We start from the raw sequence: 27126 nt of genomic DNA, 5'->3' as shown, positions 1-27126 counted from the left end.
CAAAGGTACACAAATTCGTCGTCCGATTATGGATTGCATTCATTCCAATATTTCCATCCCATTGCCATCCCATTTCCATCATTTCCACAATTGCCATCGATTAATATCGAGAAGAATTTGATTAAAATCCGTTACTTTACTGATTAACACTTTAATACCTTATATCGTATATTATTATATAATACTTTATTAATTTTTTTTGTAAAGTTTTGATTAATCTTTACGTGATATTTCGTAAAAACTGTTGAAAGGTTGTATTAAAATCAGATCAATAATCTTCACGTTTGTAAGTTAGAGAATAAAAATAATACTCAAGTATTCATATATTTCATTGATTTTTATTACATTATTATTATTATTATTATTTATTGTGCCATATTAATCGCGCGTATTGTCATTTGTAAATCATGCGTATGCATGTATATGCTATTGTAACATAATAAAAAAAGAGTGGGCGCTTTCTAGTCTCTCTACGTCCCTGCGCAGAAATCGTCCGAAATCCTCTTTCTGAATTTTACGGCCTAAACGTAGCACGAAAAACGTTACGGGTCGAGAGGGGAGTGAAGATGAGGGTATGCATAGAGATAACATCGCCGCTTGCTCCATGTCTATCACCGCGATGCTTTCTCTCTCTAACTGAAGGCCTAAACAATTAAAGGACAATCACGTTAAAAGAGAAAGAGAGAAAGAGTGAGAGAGAGAGAGAGTTGCGTCAAGATTTAAAAAAATTAAAAAAGCTAATTTTTTCAAAAGCATAATTTGAAGACATTTAAATAATAAAGAATTATGTAAAAATAAAAAGATGGTATATTTATTCGTGGAAAGACATTTATTTCTTCTTCATCATATGATGCGATGTTAATTACAATTATTTTTTAAGTACTGCGTAAAATAAATGTTTCTTTATTAAAGAACCAAATTCTCTCTGTTACTATTAAACATCTTTTTTAAGTAAAAATATGATTGTGCAAAATATGGGCATAAACGTATTGATATGTATTAATATCAATGTTAATGTAAATAATTCAGACTATAATAAATAAAAAATTACGCGAAAGTAGACGTAATTAATCATTTGTGCACATTCTCGACCCCTGTTCTGGATGCAACATACGCGATACGCGTCAGATTTTATTTGCAGCAAAATGGATGTTAGCACGGACAACAACTTACATCCATTTCTCGAGAGATGGATGTGGGTTGTTGTCCGTGCTAACATCCACACTGTTTTTAACGGCGGGTTGCAAAATGGATGTGACACGTAGTTCCCATTCTGACCAGAATAGATGTGCGTCACTAGTGTACGGGAGTTTCGAAGCGTTATAGGAAAAAGGCCGCCGTGGCCGCTCTCAGGTTCCTCTCTGGCGCGAGATTGTAAATGTCTATTTTCATCAACAATATGCATAAAGCCTGTGCACACTATGGTCTAGTTTACACCGAGTACTTAATACACGTACTAACTAGTAATTTTCTATTAAATTATCTTAATTTCGGCAATATATTTAAAGAATAGTATACTAAGCTGGTACAATATGAATCGAGATAATTAAATATATGTATCATGTATACACGCATCGTCGAAAGTAAGATAATTTAATAAAAAGTTACATGTTAGTACGCGTATCAAGTGCTCGGTGTAAACTAGGCTATTAATGTAAGGACTAGAGCTTATTGGTCGTTACGTTAATCATAAACTGTAAGTATGTAGAAAGATAGTGACTTCTTAGTTTGGAAAAATTCCCCATGGGCAGAATCAAATTCCATGGGTGTACAAAAAATTTATAAATATTAAATGGTTGCTATGAAAAAATTATAGCACTTCTCTATTCTATTTGATCTATGTTCAGCGCCAAATGTAAACTTAGTAGAAACAAGGCATGTGAGTATATACATATAAATATATACAATTTTTATATTATCATATATTTAATAATTTTGTTATGTATTTATATATATGTAATATGTATTGTGTATGTATGTGTGTGTATGTGTATACATATATATATTTATTTATTTTTGTAGGTTAATACAAATGTAAGAGGTTACTTGATGTTAATATTTAATTTCTATATTTTGCATTTTATTTCTTACATATATTTCAATATAATCTCTTTGCATTAAAAAAATAAAATTTATAAATATACGTCTCATTGTGAAAAACCCTGTGACCAGGTTTGTAAATTGCCGTCATAATATGACACGTTAGTTTTGATAGTAATTTGCTAGCAACTTGCTATCAGCAACTTTTAAATCATCAAAATTTATACTGTTGCCATCATATTGCTACCCATACAGCACAGAAAATTGCAGCAACATTGCAGCAATGTTGCTATGTTGCAGATTGTAATGCAATATTACGGAGACATTGCAGAAACATAAATTAACAATATGCCTGCAACATCGCATGGTATATGCCAGTAATATTCCGGAAACATTGCAATATCATAATTTTTTAATAAAGTAGTGGCAATAAAAAGCCAAAGCAAAATATTCGCGTATAATAATATATTAATTTAACTCATCCATAATTATTCATCCGCATTTAGCAAATTAAGATCGGGCGACGTTACTAAACGACTAATTTTCCGTTGAATCTCTACATTCTCTAACAGTACAACCGTCCATATATCGACTGTAAATTGACTCATCCAAGTCAGGCTTTCCAAGTTGACTGCAAATCAACTTTGCATAAACGTCTGTAAATATCCTTCAAATGTTGACTTTAAGACGTCTAGAAAAAAGCGTGCGGTCCCGTGGTGCTGTGTGCATCATAGTATTGTTAAGAAACATAAATATTTATATCAAACAAAATAGGTCCATATATGAAGAAACCTCGATCTACAACCCAATAAACAAACAATATTTTTTAATTGTTTTTTTAATAAAAATTTTTCATATTTAATTTAATTATTGAATTATATTGATATATATTTTCTAATTACATTCTTATTTAAACACAGAAAAGTTATTCTAAATGTTATGCTGCATTTGCAAAATTAGTAAAAAGAAGCTATAATTTTGTATTTGTTTATATAAATACTATGCTTTAATTATACATATTTCATTTTTTTTGATAACGTATATTGACCTAATCTATTAGTTATATATCTTACTGTAAAAGCCCGAACTACGATAAGTCCTAAGATTTTCCAGTGAAACCTAAGATTTACCAACTCTTAATGGTAAACGTCCGAACAGTTCTGTGATCATTGTTCATTTTAAACTTTTACCACCATTCACTTGGTAAATCTTAGGATTTACCTCAAAGGCACGGTAAATGTTGAAAAAGACATGTCATAACGTGTTCGGCGCAAATTTTATTTGTGTTATTTTTTACTATTCAAGAAGTATTTTAAAGGTGTTTTCAAATGACTAGTTACTAAAAATTAATAAATAAAAATACCGAATGAAAATAATTTAAAATAGGTAGGGATTTGACTGATTAGTAATATAAATGATTAATAATTACTCTCATATGATACATAAAAACGTGTAAGGTTTTGACTGATAGTTAATTGAAATAAATGCTATATAAATATATATTTGTATAGCATAATTTATTATAAATTTAATTTCTAATTAAAATCTTTAAAATACTTTTAATATAAATAATCATCCAAATAATTTATATTTTATTTATTTTAATCTCTATATCTGTGTTGCGCTTTCCTGTTTCCTTTCCTTTTAAAAAATGTCCTTTTCAAAAATGTAAATCCGTGTAGCATTGTAAAATAAAATAATAATTTGTTTAACGAAGTAGAGCTTTCTAGCTATAAAATGCTTTTTTCAGAATTTTATTATCATCATTTTTTACAAAGTTTCACACTTGAAATATTTGTCTATTTTTCGGAATCATAATAATGTTTGTTCAATTTTGTTGTTATAAAGTGTATAATGATAATTATCTTATTTGCTATTTAATTTTTAATAATAATATTTTGTTTATTTAGGTACTGGTATATTATTTTTTTAATATTATATGCTAATTGGATTATATATATATTTGTTATAGGATAATATTGGATATTGGATATTTGTTAGTCTTATTAATTTTGGTTATTGCCACACATATATAAGGTATATGATTCGTTATTCATTGAATTAATTATCACTTTGTAGTTTTATTGTACTTTTCTGTCAGTTCTGAGCCTTGGTTGTATGTTAATTCAATTTATATCTTGTCGCTACTACTGTCAATTCTACCATGACTACCATGAGTCTTTTTGAAGCTATTTTTCGTAATTTACTTTCCAATTGCCTGTATCTCGTTTTTTTTTCTAGTACTAGTGCTAATAAAGCTTGCATCAAAATCTGTATGACTTGGGAACACGTATCACTGAGAAAACTTGCTGTCTATTTTAGACTTTTTGACATTCGTCGGTCAAAAAATTAGAATTGAACATTAACCTAATTTTCTAGAATTATATGGTTCTTGGTAACTCAATTATCGTTTTTTCTTCTCGAATTAGTAGCAATAGTACTGGAATTAAAGTTTGTATGTCTTGGGAACACAACTGGCTGAGAAATCTGACTATCTGTTTTTGAAAGGTGACAAAATTTGTATGTGGTGTAAAGCTGATTTAAATGATTCTATAGCTTGTGGTCACTCCACTAGTGTTTTTATTCTAGATTTAGTGGTAATAAAGCTTATTTAAAATTCTGTATGTGTTGGGAACACGGGTTGTTAAGAAAATTGATTGTCTATTTTAGACATGTGACACTCGTCGATCACTAAAATGAAATTTTTATGTTATGGCATATTTCTCAGCTATTAGCATTCCCAACGTGTACAGACTTTTATTCTGGCATAATTACCACTAGGACTAGAAAAGAAAACAATAGTCAAGCTGATACAAAGCGTATTATTATTAAAAAATTAATAAAACATTAAAATTTCAATTTAGTGATCGACGAGTGTCACATGTCTAAAATAGACAATCAATTTTCTCAACAACCCGTGTTCCCAACACATACAGAATTTTAAATAAGCTTTATTACCACTGAATCTAGAATAAAAACACTAGTGGAGTGACCACAAGCATCATTTAAATCAGCTTTACACCACATACAAATTTTGTCACCTTTCAAAAACAGATAGTCAGATTTCTCAGCCAGTTGTGTTCCCAAGACATACAAACTTTAATTCCAGTACTATTGCTAATTCGAGTACTAATTCGAGAAGAAAAAACGATAATTGAGTTACCAAGAACCATATAATTCTAGAAAATTAGGTTAATGTTCAATTCTAATTTTTTGACCGACGAATGTCATAAAGTCTAAAATAGACAGCAAGTTTTCTCAGTGATACGTGTTCCCAAGTCATACAGATTTTGATGCAAGCTTTATTAGCACTAGTACTAGAAAAAAAAAAAAGATACAGGCAATTGGAAAGTAAATTACGAAAAATAGCTTCAAAAAGACTCATGGTAGTCATGGTAGAATTGACAGTAGTAGCGACAAGATATAAATTGAATTAACATACAACCAAGGCTCAGAACTGACAGAAAAGTACAATAAAACTACAAAGTGATAATTAATTCAATGAATAACGAATCATATACCTTATATATGTGTGGCAATAACCAAAATTAATAAGACTAACAAATATCCAATATCCAATATTATCCTATAACAAATATATATATAATCCAATTAGCATATAATATTAAAAAAATAATATACCAGTACCTAAATAAACAAAATATTATTATTAAAAATTAAATAGCAAATAAGATAATTATCATTATACACTTTATAACAACAAAATTGATCAAACATTATTATGATTCCGAAAAATAGACAAATATTTCAAGTGTGAAACTTTGTAAAAAATGATGATAATAAAATTCTGAAAAAAAGCATTTTATAGCTAGAAAGCTCTACTTCGTTAAACAAATTACTATTTTATTTTACGATGCTACACGGATTTACATTTTTGAAAAGGACATTTTTTAAAAGGAAAGGAAGCAGGAAAGCGCAACACAGATATAGAGATTAAAATAAATAAAATATTTGGATTAATAAAATAAATTATTTGGATGATTATTTATATTAAAAGTATTTTAAAAATTTTAATTAGAAATTAAATGTATAATAAATTATGCTATACAAATATATATTTGTATAGCATTTATTTCAATTAACTATCAGTCAAAATCTTATACATTTTTATGTATCATATGAGAGTAATTATTAATCATTTATATTACTAATCAGTCAAATCCCTACCTATTTTAAATTATTTTTATTTGGTATTTTTATTTATTAATTTTTAGTAACTAGTCATTTGAAAACACCTTTAAAATACTTCTTGAATAGTAAAAAATAACACAAATAAAATTTGCGCCGAACGTTATTGCGCCGACATGTCTTTTTCAACATTTACCGTGCTTTGAGGTAAATCCTAAGATTTACCAAGTGAATGGTGGTAAAAGTTCAAAATGAACAATGATCACAGAACTGTTCGGACTTTTACCATTAAGAGTTGGTAAATCTTAGGTTTTACTGGAAAATCTTAGGATTTACTGTAGTTCGGGCTTTTACAGTAACATATACACATATCAGCATAAAGTGTTCACAGGTCATCATAAGGGATCAATTCGCAGCAATCACGGAGATCAAGCAACGTTCATTAGAGTCGCGACTTGAATGGGTGACCGCTTGGAAATTTCCGAAAAAGATTTCCGAGATTTGTTTTTTGCAAATAATGTTTTTTAAAATGTTACACAAATATTGTTTTGTTCATTGGAATTATGTGGTGTAATAATATTTATGTAAATATTTTGAAAAAACGGGATGTTTCAATGCAATGTTTCAAAAAGCAGACATCTTAATGTTGCTACAATCTTCCAGCAATGTTGCAGCAATGTTTCGCAATCAAAATGCAATATTACAATGTTTTAATAAAATCATTCTGCAATGTTCCTGCAATCTCTTTGTGCTATATGGGTATATAATAATTACCCAGCAACATTAAGATGTCCGTTTTTTGAAATATTGCATTGAAACATCCCATTTTTCCAAAATATTCACATAAATATATTCTGTTTATAACTAGTAATTCTTCATCTCTGCTCTTTAAAAAATTATGTAAGCATACAGTACTCAAAATTATTTTATCAGCTGTTTCAGGATGCATACATATAGGTTGTCGTAATACTCTCCAACGTGATACCAGAATTCCGAAAGCATTTTCAATAGTTCTATGTAGTACGTGCACGCAATAATCTATACTTAAATATTCTTTTTCTGTCATCTAAATTTCTCCCTGAAAATGGTCTCATAAAATTTTTTGACAATGGGAATCCTTCATCACCAATAAAAAAAAAATTAGTGCTTTTGTTACTTCCAGAAAGTTCCATTTTCTCTTTAGGTATAATTCAATTTATCGGTTTTCAGTGCTATTCCAATTTCCAGTTCAGAAAAAATGCTAGCATCATTGTGGCTTCCATACGATCCAACATCAACTAATATAAACTTATAATTATGATCACATGCGGCCATTAACACTACACTAAATACTTTTTTATAATTAAAATATAAGCTACCATTTGTTTCACATGAAGTTTCAACAATTAATATGTACTTACCTTTTATGACGATTATTATTATTATGATGTTAGAATAAGCAAATACCTGTAGATACCTGTTTCTTGCAATAGCTGAAAATACGATCGTCGTTATCGATTATTCGAACGATCAATCATCAAGGCAACGCTTATACTTTTGACATTGTGATTAACATAAATATCTATCTATTAATATTAATTCGCTCATTCTAATGCTACAATACAATATAATGGTCATCATAAAAGACGAATGCAAACTACAGTCTCTTTCCTCAACATGATTCGCTAATAACAAGAGCGATTTCTTGGAGATTTTTGATGATTGCAAACCGAGAGAATTCATCCTTGGTGAATGAAATAGAATTTTTAATTAAAAGTTTCTTATCCAATTTTGGTTTAGACTATTATTTACTGAGTTTTAACGATTAAAGTTAATCAGACTGCACCGGAATACGCAGAAGTATAATATGCCTCACGCTTACTGTACATTCTCCCAATTAAAATTTTATTTTAATTTTTTATATTAATTAATAAATTCAATTTATTAATTTCAAAAATTTATTTCTACTCATTCATTGTTTTATTCATTCATTTATTTATTAATATGAAAAATTGGAATAAAATTTTAATCGGAAGGATGTGCAATAAGCGTGAAAAGTGTCATAGTATGTTATGCTTAGGAATATACATATTAAAGGATTTTCGCATTATCGGATTTAATTTCCAAGTTAATACAGAACATAGAAAATGTCTTCATTAGATTTTAATTTTCCTTTTATATTTCTAAGTAACGCTGCTGTAAATTTGCAATTCTAATCGTATAAAGAATTGTACTTTTTTAATTAAATAATTGTCATATATCCAATACTGTCTATTATCAAAGGCGCAGTAATAGTTTAGCGAAAAAAATTACATCTAAGAGATCCTTGAAAAGAATTGTTAGATTTCGACTTTTTACAATATTCATTAGTCATGATTTCAAAATTAAATAAAACAATGTTAGTATTAAAAAAAAACGCGTTACAACATTTTCGCATGTTTTCACTTTATAGACATTTTAATATATACAGAGCAATTTATAAAAGAAATTAATTTCAATGATAATTTAATCTTTATCCGATACAATACATAAAGCTTTCCTTCAGATCAAAAAATTGTAGTCACACCCTTGTAAAACGTATAGTTTATTACACTTTTTTTGAAATTTCTAATTTCTCTCATAACACAAAAAATAAATTTTTATCTGACATTTTTTCCTTTTTACGTTAATATTGCACAAAACAATATATTTTGGGACCAGAAAACTCCCTCTAACTATACCCCTGCATCGAAACATATTGTTAAGTTTTTTTAAGTATACACTCAATAAAATTCTTGACTATACACACAAAATTAAATTCTTTTTCTGTAGCGTGTTAATACGCTGCTCAAAATAATAAAGGAATCATACTTTTGAATAATTTTGTTTAAACTAAATGCTGACAACAAAAGAATATATGCATATGTGTAAATTTAAAAGAAATTTTTAAAATTCATTACATGTACTTCATATATACTAAGAAATAATGGCATTTATAAAAATTCCATAATTATTTTGAGCAGAGTATACATCGATGAAACATAACTGTATTAGAACACTGCCAATAATATCAGCAATATAATTCTACTTTTATAAAACATTTATGCACTTTTTTCTTTTTTCTTTAAATTACATTTACATAAATACTATGAAAAACGGCATATCTCGGATATTAATTTACATTGCGTTATATAATTTCCTTCACTTCATCGAGTTCTGTGATCCAATCACAGGAAAGATTTGCGTGATTTTACCAATCCCCTTGGTACGCCCTTCTCTGAACAAAAGTCGCATCCCGACGTGGAGATACTCGGGATGACTGACGAATCTAAATAACACAGAAGCAGTGTCATTTGTCTGCAGCCCCCTGTTATTCGCGTCCATTATTCCTTCAATGACACAAGTCTGTCTCACGTTACCCACGTGTACCGTTGTTTGAAATCCGGGAAATATCGCGGTGGCGTGATACACTATCAATACGGTCGCCTGAAATAATATTTAAGCTTCCAATATTTTTGTAAAAATTTAAAGGAGCTATAACTCTTCTGGCTAAATACTTCAATTGACATTAAACTCAAAATTTGTTTTTTAAGAATCGATTTAAAAAAGAAACAAAAAAATTTGTTATAATAAATTAAAGTTGCGTTCTAATTTCCAGTACTAAAAATCTATAGTTCACGTTACGTACACTATAGATCTTCAGTACTGGCAGTGAATTTTAACACGCAATTCAACATGCGCTTCTTGAATCAATAAAAATAAGAACTTATATCGCCATTCCGTTAATGAAATTAATGGAATTGTTTGGAATTATAATTTATCACATATATAAAAGTTTCCCACACACCTGAAAGAAAAGTGTTGCATGTGGTCGATCGCGTATAGAGACCAAGACCATCCCCGGACGAAGATGTGGTAGGGGAGGGCTACGATTTGTCGGTGGTGCTAGAGTCAGACTGGCGCTTTGTGACGCTCTAACTAAACAACACGGGGCTTTGTTACGATGTAGACTAACTACTTTGACTGGACTAAATTCTCCATCCGGCAAAGGTCCTACCAATAAACGAGTTCCCGGCGCGATAGCTCCCTTAACAAGTAAGCCTCCTAAAACTGGTTGTGCCAAACCTGCCACCCTATATAAAATAAAATGTCATATTATTTTTGTTGTTAGTGTCTAAAATACTTATAAAGGCTATTTTCTGTGAGATATTAAAGATATAAAAATTTAGAATTATATTCGTAAAATATCAAAGATTCGTAAAATATTTAACAAATATAGATGTTAATTGCAATTACCTAAACGTCTCATCGATTTGAAATAGACACGATTCCGGGTCTGAGTCGATCGCATTCGTCTCGTAAGGTGACAAATTTTTGATAAACATGGTCAAGTCCTCCAGACCCTCACCGGTAACACAACTGACACTAAATACTGGTATCACGTCAGACGTGTAGTCCCATGATGGTATATCGTTATTGCTAAACAATACTAATTGCTTAGGATAGCCCTGCGTCATCATAGCATTCTTAAGTTGAGTTACAGTCTCCGACATGTCACAAAATCCTAAATCGATTTTATTCACGACAATGAAGAACGGAAGTTTTAATGCTAAACAGAGAGCCATATGTTCTTGCGACGCTTCATTCAAAGGCGGTGCTACCACTAGCATAACATGGTGCGGCGAATAGCCTGTGAAGAAGTACAATTATTGTCAAATAATTATTTTTCTAACAATTTCTTATACCAGAAATAAATGAATCATTATAGAATAAAATCAGAACTTTAAAAATTAAATACCTGTCAGTCCAAGCACCGTCGTCCTCAAATACTTTCGATGTCCAGCTAAGTCGATAAATGTAACGACTTTCGACGCGTGCTCGCATATCTCTTCGGCCGTCGCCATTTCAGCATAGTTCAAGACGTGACCCGCGCTATCGAATCCGATAATCTCGTGCGATATCGAAGATGTACGACCAGTCTTTATCTCGTGCAGATGACGTAGCATGTTGAGCCTCGCTCTTCCTCTACCATTGTCCAACTCACCCTGCGTCAGTACCCCTATATACACAGTTTCGCTTACAATCCTTGTAATTGTGCTCTCGATGCATTTGTATAAGGTAGACCGGTAATAGCAGAGCTTAGACTGTGCCATTTCTCTACCTTAAATATCCTCTGCTAATCCTCTCACCTAAGAGAGTCGATTTTCCAGCATCCTGCGCACCAGTGACTGCCAATCTCAAGTCTACGATACTGTCCTGATCCTCTCTGTCATCCTTTCGCAATTTTTTTACCAACACCTCAGCAACTTTCTTTTCCTCCTTGTTATTATTATTTTGCGACGACAAGGTCTTGCTTGCGGAACTTGTGGCTATTCGCTCGCGTAATACTCTTATAGTAGCACCCAGTCTAGAAGCCATGTCCTTCAGTGTTTTTAAGGATGTTTTCATTTCCTCTTTTGTTAAGCCTGCTAGTCTCCCATTGTCTTCCACTCCTACATGTGCGATATATTGATAAGTAAAAAACAATAACGCAAAATTACAATTATTGCAACTATTCATACCAATTTGATAAATCGCTTCTCCATGTCCCTCTCTTAGCCTCCATTTCATCTGCGTGACAAGATGTTCAAAACGTTGACTAGATGGATTAATCAATTTTAATTTGTACTCTATGTTTCCTTGTTCTGGCTCTGGTGGCAGTCGGTCCTCTTGATCCTCGTCGGCACTAGAAGTATCACAGTCCGACAATCCATTTCCTTCATTCTCAGAATCATCCCACCGCCTCTTTCTTAAATCCTTATCATTTTGTGGATCAAAAAGTTGTAGAAACGATTCCATATCTGCAATTATTGATCATAAATATTAAAATTTTCATAACCTTTATTAATAACTATAAAACATGAAAAATAATATGAATATTCATTATTCTAACATTTAATAAGAATAGCTGTACACATAACTTTAATAAAATTAAAAGACAAACAATAAATAGGCTTAATAAACAAAAATATTATATTTTATTTCTTACAAATTATTTCTATAAATGTTATTTATATAAATAAATGTTCTAGGAAACATATGTAAAAAATATGATAGTGTGCAAAACATGAAATAACTTTTCATAACACAATGTAACATCACATAGAATATAGATTGCATCATATTTATGCAATGTCTAATCATTCTTGGTTTTAAATTTAATGAATTTTTTTTATCTTGCTGGCATTAAATTTTCTTTAATAAAACTGTCAAGAAAAATAAAATATTAAAAAAAAAATAAAAAAACTTCTATTAAAATTTGTCTTATAGACAGAATACTATTGTTTTTTTTTCAAAAGAAATGATGCAATATCTAAAATAAAAGAGGGACCTATTGTTACTTCTATCAGCCGTTTTTGTCACAAGAAAAGCGATTCACAAGTGATCTTTTACATACCTATCAAGCTTTATCAGTAAAAAAAGGTCTTTTACGATAAATGGAAATTTTTATTTACACCGGCACTTCTTTCTTCCAAACAAAGTAGCGTACATTCAGGGATTCCCGCGTATATGTGAATGTGTGCGTGTATACATATATACGTATGCCCGTTTCATCGAGAGATCTGACAGACGTGGGTGCGTGTGATGTTATGACACATTGTGCTAGAACAAACAGTGCCAATGTCAACACAGATAAGGCAGACACAGATGCGATACTTTGAGCGGACGCAGGTCGGTTTCGGGCGAGATAACAAAACCGATCGGCTGCGTCGAACAGCTGTTTCGAAAGTAAAAGTGAGAAGGAAGAAAAGAAAGGACTCGCGCGAGAAGTATGCACTTTTCGCATCTCAGCAACGATTGGCCTCACTTACTGGCATTTTTCGGATTTCCGTCACCAGCTCAAAAATCGAGATTGTTCCGTCGTGATTGTGCGTTCAGGTCGGCGGTATCTTCAAAGTTGCAGGACATGATAAAGCGCAATACCGCGCATTCACCGCGAGCTCTGTTACTTTTCTCCTTCCTCCATGCAACTAGGTCACGAACTGTCTGTCATGTTCCGAGCGACCGCGAACGACGGAACGTAAAGCGGAAAACTCGTTTCGCGAGCAGCACAAATCACCAGCCGAATTGACCAATGCAGTCAACGCGAAATTTCAATATCCAATAGGAGAATGCATTACCTAGGGATACCAGCATACTATCCCTGGTTTCCCTAAGAAACACGTCTTACTATTGGATATCGAGCACAGAGTGATTCCTATTCGAATGAACTTAGCCGAAATGTTACATAATTTTTAAAATAGTAGAACATAACAGCGAGCGTGTTTTTTTTCCACAGCGATTTATCAACAAAGCTAATAAATATTTATATTGATTAAACAATTAAACCATTAAATTATTAAATTAACAAATTTAATCAATCAGAAACGCAGAAAACAGGCTTTAAATTAAAGGTTTACAAATTAGATGACATGACAATTTTAAAATAAGATTTAATTTAAATTATCCGAATGACTATCAAATATTTTCAATTATACAAAATGCTTTACACGAACTATACGATTTTGTTTAACTTTATTTTGACTAATTAATTAATTTAAATTATTTGCTAAAATCATAACAAATTCAGATATTTTAATTTCCATCAACTAAAAAATCAAAACTCTATACAGCTGTGGAGTATGGATTTGTTTATTATTTTTATTTTAAAGATACAACAAATAACATCACAAAGAAATTATTTGTAAATCAAATTTGGTATATTTACTTTCATAAACAAAAATGATAATTGTCAAGTAAAATTTAATAAATAATTAAAATTAAATCGCATAAATCTCTCTTTCTCTCTTGCTCTCTCTCATGCGTTTTTTTTTTCAAAATATCAATCATAAGTAAGCAATAAAAACATAGTATTAGTTTTATAACAAAATGCAAAGTCTTCCTCTTCATTGTTCCCTAAGAAAAAAAAATGAAAAGTGTATATTAATTTAAACAATATTATATTATATTGGACTGACGAAATTAAAACGCGAGAGTAGAAAGCCTATATGTTAGTCACAGCGGTTCTTGGTGTCGATTAATAATGTTTAATTTTTATAATTTCTAACTCGAACTGCGCGCCGTATTTTGACAGACTTGAAACACAGTAAAAAAGCCGAAATAATAATATTAATGACATTAATATTAATCATTGATATTATTATTTCGGTTTCATGATTGTGTTTCAAGTCCGACAAAATGTGGCGCGCATATGGCAGTTCGAGTTGGAAATTATAAAAATTAAAAATTATTAATTGGCGCCAAGAATCACTGTGACTCACATATAGGTCTTCTACTCTTGCGTATGTTAATTAATCTATAAACGATATTCTTGCTAAAAAGAAAAAAAAGAGTTACTCACTTTTTTCATTTAACTCATCAACGGAAGTAGGTCTCCTATATATGCCATCATGTATCACGTTATCTGTTAAGAGTACTTTGGGAAATAATTTTTCAAATATTTTTGATTGCAATGTAGTTTTTTCATTAATATTTCCACAAAACATAAATCCAATAGAATGTCTCTTTAACTTTACTTCGTTCTTAAATAACTGTAATCTTGCCTCGATCTGCTCTTCTGTATTGCATTCTGTCTCCAAAACTATGGAGTATGTCTGCATAAGACCAATGATTAGGACAGCGATACAAGATAAACTTTCTTCAACTTTCCGACAGAAATGCCATGGATATTTTCTTCCATACCAATTGTTAATATGTATAAGTTTTATTTTATTATACTTAACACCAAATACAGACAAGTTTTTATTTTCTTTTCTGCGAACAGAAACAATTTACGTATTAGAAGTTTTTGTAATAGTTGGATGTACCTAAATAATAAATTTAGATATGTATTATTACTAAATATAAACTATACCTTTTACATATAGCTGAAGCCCAACGTTTTGCAATATACAGATAATTACAGAATAACATGAGACATGTAGATGTCTCTTCATTTGGCATAGACGCTTTGTAATTATTAATTGTAGAAATTATTTCTGAATATTCAGCTGTTTTATGTACATTGTTAGGCAATACAAATGTTTTTATTTTTACATACGGGATTTCAGGTAAAAACACATATATTTGACGACGTATAGCATTGAAATATGAATGTTGCATATAAGTCTTGTAATCGCGTAATGTTATAACTTCACAATGTCTAGGTAGCTCATCTACAAAAGGATCTTAAAAAGAAATAAAAGAATTAATTTAAAAAATTATTTTATAATTAAAATAGAAAAACAAATAAAAAATTAGTTTAAAAAATAGTAATAAAGTAGTGTTAAAATATTCAAAAAGTAATTTGTTAGAGGAAGAAAGGGGGTAGTGAAATACCATTGTGTTTTTTTTTAATAACTTAGTAAATATTAACGCCATACAATTTTTATTAATATCAATGTTAGTTAGCCATAAAATTCTATTCTATAGGTAAATGTTTATCGGGTATGTTGAACAAGAGTAATTTACAATTTGATAAAGAAAAAAAGATGCGTTTGTAAGATAGCAGGGAAATATTAAGAACTAACATCATAAAAGACACTTTTAATTATAAAAAATCAAATTAATGATTCTTTGTAAATTTTATACATTAATACGTGCCATAAAACAAAATTTTATGAACATTTTATAAAACATATTTTATTTGAAAAAGACTTTATTATAATACTTATGGTTTAAAAAACAACTTTTTAAAATAATTACTTTGCTGTTAGTGAGCATTATGTAACATCTATTATAAGGTTAAAAAATTGCAAGAGCGTTTTTACGCTTGTAATGCAAATGATTCACGACCATCTTACGACCACTTTCATTACGTGATATAATTTTAAATGCCAATTTTCGAATTATAATAATACACACATTACAGCACACATTAAATTTAGTTACATTATTTGAAGTCACATTTATACTTTTTAGGCTAAACTAAGTTAAAAAAATTAATACTTAATGTTTAAAATTACACAGAGTATATACACCTATAAAAATTGCAGTTACCTGTAAAACTAAAATTCAACTTTTATAAAAATTTGATGAATATTTATAACTACTAACCATTTTACCAAAATAGACTATAAAGTAATTTTAATGGTTACTTTTAGAATTTCTTTTTAAAATGCAATATTATAGTATTTTACTATATATATTTCATATATATCTCACAACTCCCGTCTTTGTTGTATAAACTGGAATAGAACGTTTACATGCAATTATTGCATGCAATATAAAATATTTATTTGATTACTTGTACTACATGTTCATGTATTATTCATTACATGTTTCTATGTGCCAATGAGATATAATATGATTAGTATTTATTTTTATTTAAAAAAAATTACTAAATTTATGCTTGTAATTGTCAATATGAATATAAATGAAGTTTAAGACACATACCTTTTTTATGTGAAGTATGGTCAGTATTAGAAAAACGGATGCATATTAATGGCTTAATTCTTATATTTTTAACAGAATTTAAAAATTCATTGTCTGTTACGTTGTCATCAATTTTAAAGCAACAAGGACTTAGTCTTGTTCGTTTCTCTTCAATTGCAGCTTCTAACCATGATCTGAAAAGAATAATTTTATATTGGATATAAAATTGGATATAATTGGAAAAAAGGATATAAAAAATTGAGTTTTTGGGAATTTAATTGTTATTCAAACAAATAAATCTTATGTATTTTTACGTAATTTGAGTAATAAAACCAAAACATAACCATAAAAATTAAATTTAAATCCAGGAAAATGGGAAAAACCGTGAAACCGTTAAAATTTATGGACGTAATTTTCTTTTACTTACTTCTATGCTTTTTTGCATATTTATAATTATATAATCTTGGGTTAAATATTTTAAAGTATATAATATATGTACAGAGTGCACAAATCATTCTGGCAAAATATCTCAAGAAATATAATTGTAGAAAAAAGTATTTAAGATGAAAGTTGTAATGTTTAAAAATTTCTCTATATTCTTAGGTCCTTTATCAATTTAACTTTTGGTTACGTTTTTTCACTATTTTTCTTCATTATCCAAGTAAAATATTTTTTATATATATAATTGTATATAGTTATATACAGGGTGTTCGTTAATAGTTGTTCCCACTCCCAACCATAGGAGTAGGATTTATCGACAAATATGTATTTCTAACATATATCAGAAATTACAAATGCGTGCTCCTATGGTAAAACGTGGGGATAACCATTAACGAACACCCTGTATATAATTATATAAGTTATACGTAATAATTATGTATCAAATATGTTTGCATACATTAAAATATATGTAATTATGTATAATTTTTATATAAAATTATATAAAATTGTATATAATTATATATAATGATTGCACATAATTTTGTTGGTTATTATGTAACATAATTATGTACGATTATAAAATATATAATTGTATTATAAAAATTGTGCACAATTATATATAACTATATATTATTATTTATATTTTAATAAATATGGACATATTTGACATATAATTATATATAACTACATATAATTTACTTTTATAGAATGGAGTAGCATAAATATTAAATTTTGATGGTATGATTCTAAATGAATTTGTTATTAATGTTTTTATATCCTTTAGAAATTAAGAGGTTTATTTTTTTATTTATATTAAAAATTAGATTGAAAATTAAAAGTAACAAGTAATATATATTTTGGTGTCTAAAGCTAAAGTTATAGATAATTTTTTTATGTGCGTAACAATGTTAAATTGTGTTATATTTTCTTATATGAATAATATGTGTATATTTAAAATATACAATGATGTGTAATTCCGAATGTAAAATGAATTAAATAATATAAAATTATTTGTTAAAATTAATAAGAAAGGAATGTCTAATAAATGGTACATGCATACACATGTAAACATTCTAGAGCAATGCACATTTCGGGCCGATTCCTGAGGTGACTCCCACTGACTAAGTTTCCACCGAGGGTTCGAATAGGGTCAAAATCGTGTCAGAGTCGGGTTAGCTCGTCTGTTTCTACCGGATCAAAATTATGTAGAGAGTTGCAGTGGGGTTGCGGCAAGGTTGAATGTTACTAACTGTATACAAGATATCCTAATATACGTTAATTAAAATTATATGTTTATCACAATTGAATATCATTAAAATGGATCCAAGAACTATAATATTAATTTCACAATACCAAAATAATAAAGCAAAAGTACATATAAACATGCAACACGACGCAACGCAACACGTTTGAAATGCAACTCAATTTGGATTCATTCTGTTGGCAACACAAGAGTAACTTCGATCGTTTCCATCGAACTTCATTTGACCTCTACCCTAAAATTTTATTGGGTAAAGTTGGAGTAAAGTTTATAGTGTTTCCACCGTAAGAATTTACACTCCAACCCGACTTTGACTCGATTCGAACCCTCGGTCGAAACGTACAACACTCACTCCCCACTACCGCTCGAAGCTTGACTGGGCCGTCAGCCGAGCTGATCGCGGCCTTAGGGGCGTCCCCATCTCACAATCAGAAGTATGTTGGGTATATGCCCTTCTGCTAAAGTCGTTAAGCTATTATAAATCATTTCTATCAAATAATTTTTCTTTATATACTAAATATTTAATTTTCTAATATTGTATTACATGTGTTCCTTATAATAGTTACGACAATATATAATTATAGTATTTTAAATTGTAATTTGCGTGAATCTTTAACGTAAACACATTGTACATACCTGCAAACCATAGCGACGTTCACTAGATCTTTGCCATTTAAATTACCAAAGATAATTCTTAAAACTTCTATAGGGAGCTTACAATTCCAATATAATGGATCATAGTTTTCCATCTTAGCTTATTTTCTTACTAGTGTAGGCACTAGATACAGAATATTAATAATTTCACACTTATGTTTGTTAATTGAGTTACTGCTTTATTTTATGATCACATAGTCTCATATTACACAACCAAAAGTTTGATACGCTTTGTCCAATATATCTAATTATTTGCACGCTCGCGTGACACGTCTTTCCTTTCGATTTCCTACGCAGCAATTGCTGCTCCAAAAATCTCGCACACTCAGCTACTACTCCTGCGCCACCTACCAGCCTCGTCTTCACTTATCTATTCTTTTGCTTGACTTGCACGTCGTTAACATGGTCGTTACTATTTTTATCTAATTATCTTGCGCCTACACTAGTCTCTGCGTCTTTGCAAAGCAATTTGATTAAATTATATGTACTGGTGGTCCAAGTGGATTCAATATTGACTAAATTTTTCCAAGTTTTTAAGTGATGACAGAACTTTCATATGATATTATGTCAGATGACACATAGAGTTAAATAATTCTAAATATTGTTTAAATTTTGTATTTGTAAATATTACAGTATCATAGTCAAGGGATAAAAGATTTCAATATCTATTGAAACACGACATGTGGCCGACGTAGAATCGCGTCTATAAACTAGGAAAATTTTTTTTGCACGAGTGTGTTAGCTTATGTGCTCTCTGGCCGGAGAAGAACGGTTCCTTCGTTCTGGTTGCCGGTGTTCACAGGGGACTAGATCTCAAACGGCCGAATGCTCCCAAGAGCAAAGTGTCAATTGTAGAAATGGGCAATTTAAAAAAAATCGATTTTTTTTTAATTGATACAGATCGCAGACTTGATAATTGATTCGACACTAAGTTGCCATTTAAGGAATTGAGATTCATCAAAGAGTGAGTTGTAATTTTGGCCTTTTTTCCAGATTTATTTAGATAACTCATGTTTTGATTGCAGACAAATTATAACAAATTAGTGTGGAAACTGGTTAGATAATCAATAATTTTACAAGCATCGTAAAGCAATTTAGTATCATGTATTAGGGCTAGAACAAAAAGATAGTAAATATTGTAATAAAGTCGTTGTCTTAAGTACGATAATCATTAACAATTTATTATCATACTTAAAACAACGATTATTATTTATAATATTTATTATCATACTTAAAACAACGATTTATTACAATATTTATCTTCTTTTTACATGATATCGATATTTAACGTCAATATTTAATTGTTCATGCGTTGAATTTAGAGATCGAGAATTTTGAAAAAAAAAGCAGAAAAGTAGAAGTCAATCGCGCTGAGCGATTTTAGTACCTAAATTCGTACTGCTTACTACCATCGCGAGTTCTGCTTTCTTGCTTTTTGCTTTTATATCAAAAAGCAAATTTATTCTTATGATTGCAACTACGATTTTATTCGAGGGGGGGTAACCACTTCATGTAATCGTGGAATAGTGTCTCCGAAATTATTATGAAATCTTTACGAAATCCTTATGTAATCATTTTGCAATCAGATGTAATCATGAAATCAGAAACCATAATAGAATCATATGAAATTACCAGAAATCATAATGAAATCATATATAAAATCACCAGAAATTACAATGAAATTATATATAATCAATAGAAATTATTTTGAATTTTTGTGCAATCAATAGAAATCATACGCAATTATTATGAAAATCACTATGAAATCAGTGCGAGCTTTTAATCAATTTTTGTTGTAAAAAAAGGTCATCAAATTTTAATGATGGTTATTTTCCGAAAATTTTTGTACCAACTGTTAAGAAAAAATCTTAAAGTCAGCAATCGAGTGCATGCTTCAATTTAATTTAATTTGAGAAAAGTTAAGATTTATCGTATTCAGTACGAATTGCTCTTAATACGTTGTCCAAGTTAATTCCTGAAACATTAAGAGCTATCATTGAAATTATTGGAAACAAAGTTATCAACTGTCCATCAACTTCAATAGAATGGTAAGTTGTAGCAGAGAAATTTAATGTTTTGTGGCAATTTCCTCACTGCATAAGTGCTTATTTGGACGGCAAGCACATAAATTTTCGACCACCAAGAAAGGACGGTTCTATACATACATATATTATATATAAATATGTATAACTTTTTATTATTATACATATATTATACATATATAACTATACGATATTGAGATGCTATAAAAAATTTGGTTTAAGAATTTCGTATAATAAATAGATGGATGTATGTATGTATGTGTATGTATACACGTGCGAATATATAAATACATATATTTCAATTTACATAATAATATTAAATAAATACATATGTAATAATATATAATTTATTACATTTTTATTTAATTCAATTTTAATTTTAATTTAATTTAATTTACTTTTTAAATAACATCTACGAGTTATTATTTTTAGTCGCTATCTCTGACATTTTTATTATAACATGAAATAATGGATATTACATTGCTACTGTATCGTCTTGTTGCTCTTCCGTTAATTCCTCAGGTTTCTCCTCGTCATCCGATTGCGATTCCTCTACAGCAACAATGTCCGGGAAATATAATTTTGATTCCTCGATAGCCTTCTCCGGATTTTCGCTCACGTGAAAAGGTCCGATCCCAGCGAAACCCAAAAATGCCTCGCAACCTACTTTCTTCACAGTACAGACGAATATTTCGTAACTGTGAACGAAAAGTAAAGTAATTCAATGCGCGGATAAAACTCTAAGCTTTCTCTTTACAGAATATGAAAGATATTAAATAATTCGGTGTAACATGCAATTACTTTTTTCAGAACTTAAAAGGATTATTCAAATCAAAAAATTGAAAAAATGTGAAATTTAAAAACATAGATTTATATTATATAATTAATCAGTATTTTAGAAATGATTAAATTGATTAGATTTGAGTAATAAGATATAAACGTTGTCTGAAGTTCTTAAAAAAGTTGTCTCATAAATTTAAGATTTATTTGCTTAAGTTCTGAAAAAACCAAGTTACATCACTAAATTTTTTAGTTAGAGTAGAGCACAATACCCCGTTTTTTCTTCAACACTCATCTCGAATGCTTCTATACTTTTGGCAATCATTTTAGCCTCAGGCGGTTTATCATATTCAAATATACCGAAATTGATGACGTCATCGCCGAACATTTCCAACACCATTTTTAAATCATTTTTACGTGTGTAATCGTATTTGAAGACAGTTATTGGCACTTTTGCCATTTTATCTTCGTACTGTAGAGTAAAATAGATTGATATAATTAAATAACAATTGAGTAACTTAAAATTTTTTAAAAAAATAAAATTACCTAATCATAGAATTGTAACTAGATTATTTAATATTTTATACATAAATGTTATTTATTTCAATTTGAATCTTTCAAAAATAAGAAAAAAATTGAATTTTACGAATGCGAGAAGCGATGTTCTCATATACTTACCGGATATGTCGTATTGGTGTAAACGGTAAATATCGTGCGAAAAACGAATGCTTTGTTTCTGGGATTCGGTGGTGTCCAAACGAAAGAAAACTTCTTATTTTCCTTATCAGGAACTTCGAAAGCTGGACAATGCTTTCCGGCATAGCTACATAAACCAAAAGTTGATTTTATTGTAAAAATAATTAAAATTAATTGTATTGCTATTAATAATTTTATTATCAGTATTACTTTGTGTGAGAACATTATAACGTTAGTTACCTTTTGTGAATTTTCTATTAAATTTGTGTGCATCGATTTAATATACTAAAAATACGCGTACCAATCTTCACTTAAGCAGTCGTCCGATTCCGGTAACGTCGGTTCATTGAACACTAACTCGCACAGATGATTATGAACGTCCAAATTCTTTTTTCCTTCTACTATCTTCAATCGCATAAACATACATTTACCGTCGAAGAGCAATTGTTTGCTGGTTTCCGAGAATTTATACGTGGACTGCAGATTAAAAAAAATGGAACATTTAAAAAGATGGTAAATTTCTATTAACATTGATATAACGAATTGTAGTAGAGAAAATTAAAATACTTCGTCGAGCATTTGCTGGAGCAGATCCTCGTTCATTCGTTTGCGTAGCTCTTGTTCCACTATGTAGTTCTCCGGAAGCAATTCTTCGATTAGCTCCACGTATGCTGGACTCAACTTCTTATCTCTTCTACGTCCTTCTTCATCCTTGAATATCCAAGGAAATAACAGCAGACAAGTTTCGTTGCACAACGACGTGGTCCAGTGCAGCATCTCAGACTCATATCTCGCTTTTGCTTCAGCCACTGTATGATTTATTTTTTAATTAGGCAATAAATAGCAGCGCAATGCAATCTAATTCTATTAATTTTACATGAGATTAAACTTTTGTCTCTGGTGGAAATTCAAATCTTTAGTATGTTACAATATTTTTTACCTTTTCGAGATTTCTTTGCTGTTTCCTTAGCTATTTTTGCCTCCTCTTGGATTTTCAATCGTACCACCTCTTCAGGACTTTTCTCGAAAACGTCAATCGAAAAGCTGCGTTTTAAACAAAATAAATGAATAAATAAAATAAACTTTTAAAGTAATAAAAAATTAAATTAAAATTAGATTAAAATTAGATTAAAAAATTATAAAATATTCTACAAACGAATTGTACAACCAGTACAATAAGATATTCAATCACGTCCGATTCTTTACGAACGAATTTTTTAATCGATACGAGGTCAACTTATTCTTAAATAAAATGTCGAGGTATCAGCGGACTTTAAACTATAACTGCTTAAAAATAATGAGATACAAACTTTCACGTGAGTAGCATTATCGATCGTTTCCACTTACTCGTGCTCGTCGCCCTTTTGAACTCTCTCGAGCTCGGTCATCAACATTTTTACAAACTGCGGGCAATGCGCCCCGAACATCAAATTTATCATTTGACCTTCCTGCAAGATAACCAAATTTTCCACTTAACAATAACAAATAACAATAAATAATAATTATCTATATGCGCAACACAAATTACGTGTCAGATATTTACATGAATAAACATCCATGTAGGTTCACTTTTTCCTTGGAACCTCTTCAAGTCAGTAACACGATCACAACTTGCCTAGAAATAATGGAATGAGTGCTGAGAATACTTTTATCAAAATTTAAAATATTTTTAATCTTTTAATTTGAAATACAAAATACAACTTGTATAATTCAAATACCAAGTCATTGTGAATATTTTGTATTTTGTATTTCAAATATTTCAATGATGTATTTTGCCCAGCCCTTCTATGGCTAATGGCTGATACATTTGAGTGTTGAGGATCAATTCACAATATAAAAATTAATTTATATAGGTAGATGAATGCTACTATTTTATTATTTTGTTTTTATATTATTCTATTTACAAATATAATAATTTTACATGTGAATTTTGCTGTTCTTGTGTATTATTAATTATTTTTGCAGCAATTACCGTGGCGTAACTTAATGCGTCACCTCCAATCTCCATCTTTATCTTCTTCAGAATGCTCACCATGCCTGTGCAAGGTCCACTCCAGTCCGAGTACACGTCTACAACTAAATGTATAAAGACATTGCACCAAAAATATTTTATAGTATTCAAGAAAATACTATTCACGCTGAATAAGAGAATTTGTAAAAATTATTCACCTACTAAACCCTTTCGTTTCAGTACCTTCGCCCATTCCTCGTCATTAAGAACTTCCGTCTGCAATGCCGCGGGTGCCGCTTTCTTCGCCATTCTTCTTGCCGTCTTTGCTCCACCCTAAAACAAAAATTAATTAATTAATTATGTTTCTCACAATTTTTGTCAATCACATTCCAAAGTTCGTTTTTGCAATACGTCTTAAAACAGGCCTGATAAAGTGTTTCAAGAAATGATTACTATATCAGTAACTGATGATTACTATTCAATTAACTAATGAAATATCATCAGTTACTGATATAGTAATCAGTTTATTGAAATACTTTATCAGTTCTTTTTTTTAAACAGTTCCACGAAACTTAAATTAAAAAAAAGAGCCTGGAAATTAAAAGTGTCTCTCAGATATTTTTTAAATATTTTTTGCATTTCAATGAAAGTTGCCCAGTATTATAATTTTAATGCGATTATATAAAGTTATATTCTTTTGTTTTTAAACACTATTCGCGCTCTACCCTTTTACGGCGCAACATCTTTGAAGCTAAGTTGCTTATCTCGCCGATCGCAATCACAAAAGTATGTTTTTTCACGAGAAAAGTGAAAAATTAGATTGCGAAGCAATTGAAGTATCTTCGGCGAGGTGGAGAGAAGCACTGTACTAATCGCGTATATTTTCTGTTGGTTTGCATAGGCTCGGCTTTCGGGTTTCCTTTTGGCTGCACGGGGACATCGGCGATATGGTAGGCACGCGATATAATATAATGATTAACGAGCTCATGATACAAATACACGCACAGGTAATTACGGTGCAGAAAATCCGGGGATTCCCACAAAGGTAAGAAGTTCTTGTACATAATAGCCTGTCGTGAGACATTAACTCGGATATGCCTTGAGAAAGAAACTCATTCTTTAAGAAAGAACGACAGTAATGTTTCGAGTCGCGATATCTGTCGATTCAATATTTCTCTACTACATTTTTTAAAAATAAAAAATTGTTATTAATGATCACGTCGTTTTATTCACTAATTAAACTGTTGAAATGTAGAAAAAATATTTTCAAAATACCGTGTCAAAGTATTGATTCCATTTTACAAAAACATAAATTTATTTTTATATATTATATGAACTACTCAGAAACAAAATTGATTAACTTTATTTTTTTATTTCTTAATTTTAGTAGCAGAGTATACAGAGTGATTCTTAATAGTTGGAATAATTATTTATTATAATTATAATATACAATCTCATCAATTTTTTCTATTTCAATTTTTTTTATTTTTACACTGATTAATTCGTCTTCTAAAAGACTCATATACGGCGGATTTATATATTTTGAATGTAAAAATATGATGTTAAAAATGATGATAAAATATACGTTTATCACGTATTGAAAAATATCATAGTTTGGTACGTACACTGAGAAAAAATATATTAAAATAAAAAAAAATACAGTTATATGCAAACACATGGTTTATTTAATTATGGATATACTTAAAAAAATAGAAAATTTTTCTTAATATTCATTCATTTTTTAAATTTTAGTAAATTTTTTTTCAATGTACAATACTTATATTATGTATCAGAATCACGAATACATAATAACAGATATGATTAATAGCTGAAGTTGTATATGCATACGACAAGAAAATTATAGGGAGCACACGGAGCAACACGGAGTCATTCCGACGACGCGACTTCTCAAGGTGCACGAAAGGATTATTAATCTTTAACCCGAATTCATTCATAGCTATCACAATCGATGCTGAGCAGCCAAGGACAGAGCCGTCGTCAACACTTTTCTCTTTAAAAATGCACATTTTTTAAAGCAGGAGTTCGATCTTCGGAACGAAAATCGAGGTTCAATTCACTGGCCTAGGAGTACGATGGAACGTCTTGTCACATCGTATTTAAAAAGCCTCGCTGGAAATCAATTGCTCATCGTTCGTGTCACGAACGATTTTATTTCGTTGACAATTAGAACGATGCTCGGCCTAATAATAATTAAAGCACGACTTACACATCAATAAGTAACCACGAGCTTTGTTGATTTCCACCAGTTTCTTGGTTGCCATGTAACGATTACAAGTCGCTTAGTCGGATTTAGATTTCATGGCTTAACATATACATTGCTGTCAGTATTAAATTTCTGTAAGAGAGGATAAGTTACTGAAAATTAGTGAAGTAGCTTTGCTGTGGATTTATAAAAAATAATTGTATAAATGCTAATTACTTTTTTTAATAATAATAGAAATAAAAATGCTTATGTACGTTTATACATAATAATTATTTATTTCAAATGCTAAACTATATGGATACGAGATATCTATCACAATATAATAATTATTAATTTTAATAATTGAGCAGGATTGGGCTCAAGCTAATAGATTTTTTCTTTTTTCTAAATTAAGTTAAAGTTAATGACTTACGAAATTAATTTAGTTACGTTAAAAGTTACATAAATAAAAAATTAAAGTTATGTTAAGATTAAATTAAGTTAAATTAAATGTTAAAATTTTAAAAAGCATTATTCATATTAAATTAGAAATTTGCAA

General features: G+C 29.8%; 3 protein-coding genes across 9 annotated transcripts; all 3 read right to left on the bottom strand.

Moving 5' to 3' along the window:
- Window positions 1-8267: 8267 nt before the first annotated feature.
- On the bottom strand, window positions 8268-13190 carry LOC105201779 (GTP-binding protein 2). Of its 2 annotated transcripts, XM_011169979.3 has the most exons (8): window positions 12999-13190; window positions 12584-12789; window positions 11709-11987; window positions 11337-11639; window positions 10946-11206; window positions 10444-10837; window positions 9995-10280; window positions 8268-9633 (listed from the first exon to the last, which is right to left on the bottom strand). In XM_011169979.3, exons 3-8 carry the CDS (start codon window positions 11983-11985, stop codon window positions 9349-9351), a joined length of 1806 nt encoding a protein of 601 aa, XP_011168281.1. In that variant the 5' UTR covers window positions 11986-11987; window positions 12584-12789; window positions 12999-13190; the 3' UTR covers window positions 8268-9348. The 2 variants fall into 2 exon arrangements, with proteins under 2 accessions (XP_011168281.1, XP_011168282.1); XM_011169980.3 differs by lacking the exon at window positions 12584-12789 and having other exon boundaries at window positions 12999-13189.
- A 615-nt stretch (window positions 13191-13805) lies between these two features.
- On the bottom strand, window positions 13806-19228 carry LOC105201778. 4 transcript variants are annotated; one of them, XM_039455668.1, is made up of 6 exons: window positions 18334-18579; window positions 18041-18167; window positions 16561-16733; window positions 15041-15353; window positions 14528-14940; window positions 13806-14082 (listed from the first exon to the last, which is right to left on the bottom strand). In XM_039455668.1, the coding sequence occupies exons 2-6, from the start codon at window positions 18067-18069 to the stop codon at window positions 14009-14011; spliced, it is 1002 nt and encodes a 333-aa protein (XP_039311602.1). In that variant the 5' UTR covers window positions 18070-18167; window positions 18334-18579; the 3' UTR covers window positions 13806-14008. The 4 variants fall into 4 exon arrangements, with proteins under 4 accessions (XP_039311602.1, XP_039311603.1, XP_011168276.1 ...); XM_039455669.1 differs by having other exon boundaries at window positions 18356-18578; XM_011169974.3 differs by lacking the exons at window positions 18041-18167; window positions 18334-18579 and adding an exon at window positions 18878-19228.
- Window positions 19229-21356: 2128 nt separating this feature from the next.
- LOC105201787 lies at window positions 21357-26701 on the bottom strand. 3 transcript variants are annotated; one of them, XM_039455667.1, is made up of 11 exons: window positions 26592-26701; window positions 24583-24697; window positions 24386-24489; window positions 23957-24028; window positions 23761-23861; window positions 23354-23457; window positions 22981-23222; window positions 22715-22890; window positions 22396-22540; window positions 21990-22189; window positions 21357-21635 (listed from the first exon to the last, which is right to left on the bottom strand). In XM_039455667.1, exons 2-11 carry the CDS (start codon window positions 24671-24673, stop codon window positions 21413-21415), a joined length of 1458 nt encoding a protein of 485 aa, XP_039311601.1. In that variant the 5' UTR covers window positions 24674-24697; window positions 26592-26701; the 3' UTR covers window positions 21357-21412. The 3 variants fall into 3 exon arrangements, with proteins under 3 accessions (XP_039311601.1, XP_011168290.2, XP_039311600.1); XM_011169988.2 differs by lacking the exon at window positions 26592-26701 and adding an exon at window positions 25090-25238; XM_039455666.1 differs by lacking the exon at window positions 26592-26701 and adding an exon at window positions 25090-25238 and having other exon boundaries at window positions 24386-24483.
- Between the last annotated feature and the right edge of the window lie 425 nt (window positions 26702-27126).

The sequence above is a fragment of the Solenopsis invicta genome, chromosome 12, assembly GCF_016802725.1.
Source record: "Solenopsis invicta isolate M01_SB chromosome 12, UNIL_Sinv_3.0, whole genome shotgun sequence".
NCBI classification, from domain to species: domain Eukaryota; kingdom Metazoa; phylum Arthropoda; class Insecta; order Hymenoptera; family Formicidae; genus Solenopsis; species Solenopsis invicta.
The sequence above is the reverse complement of the archived record's forward strand: the minus strand, read 5'-3'. Positions and strand labels throughout refer to the sequence as shown.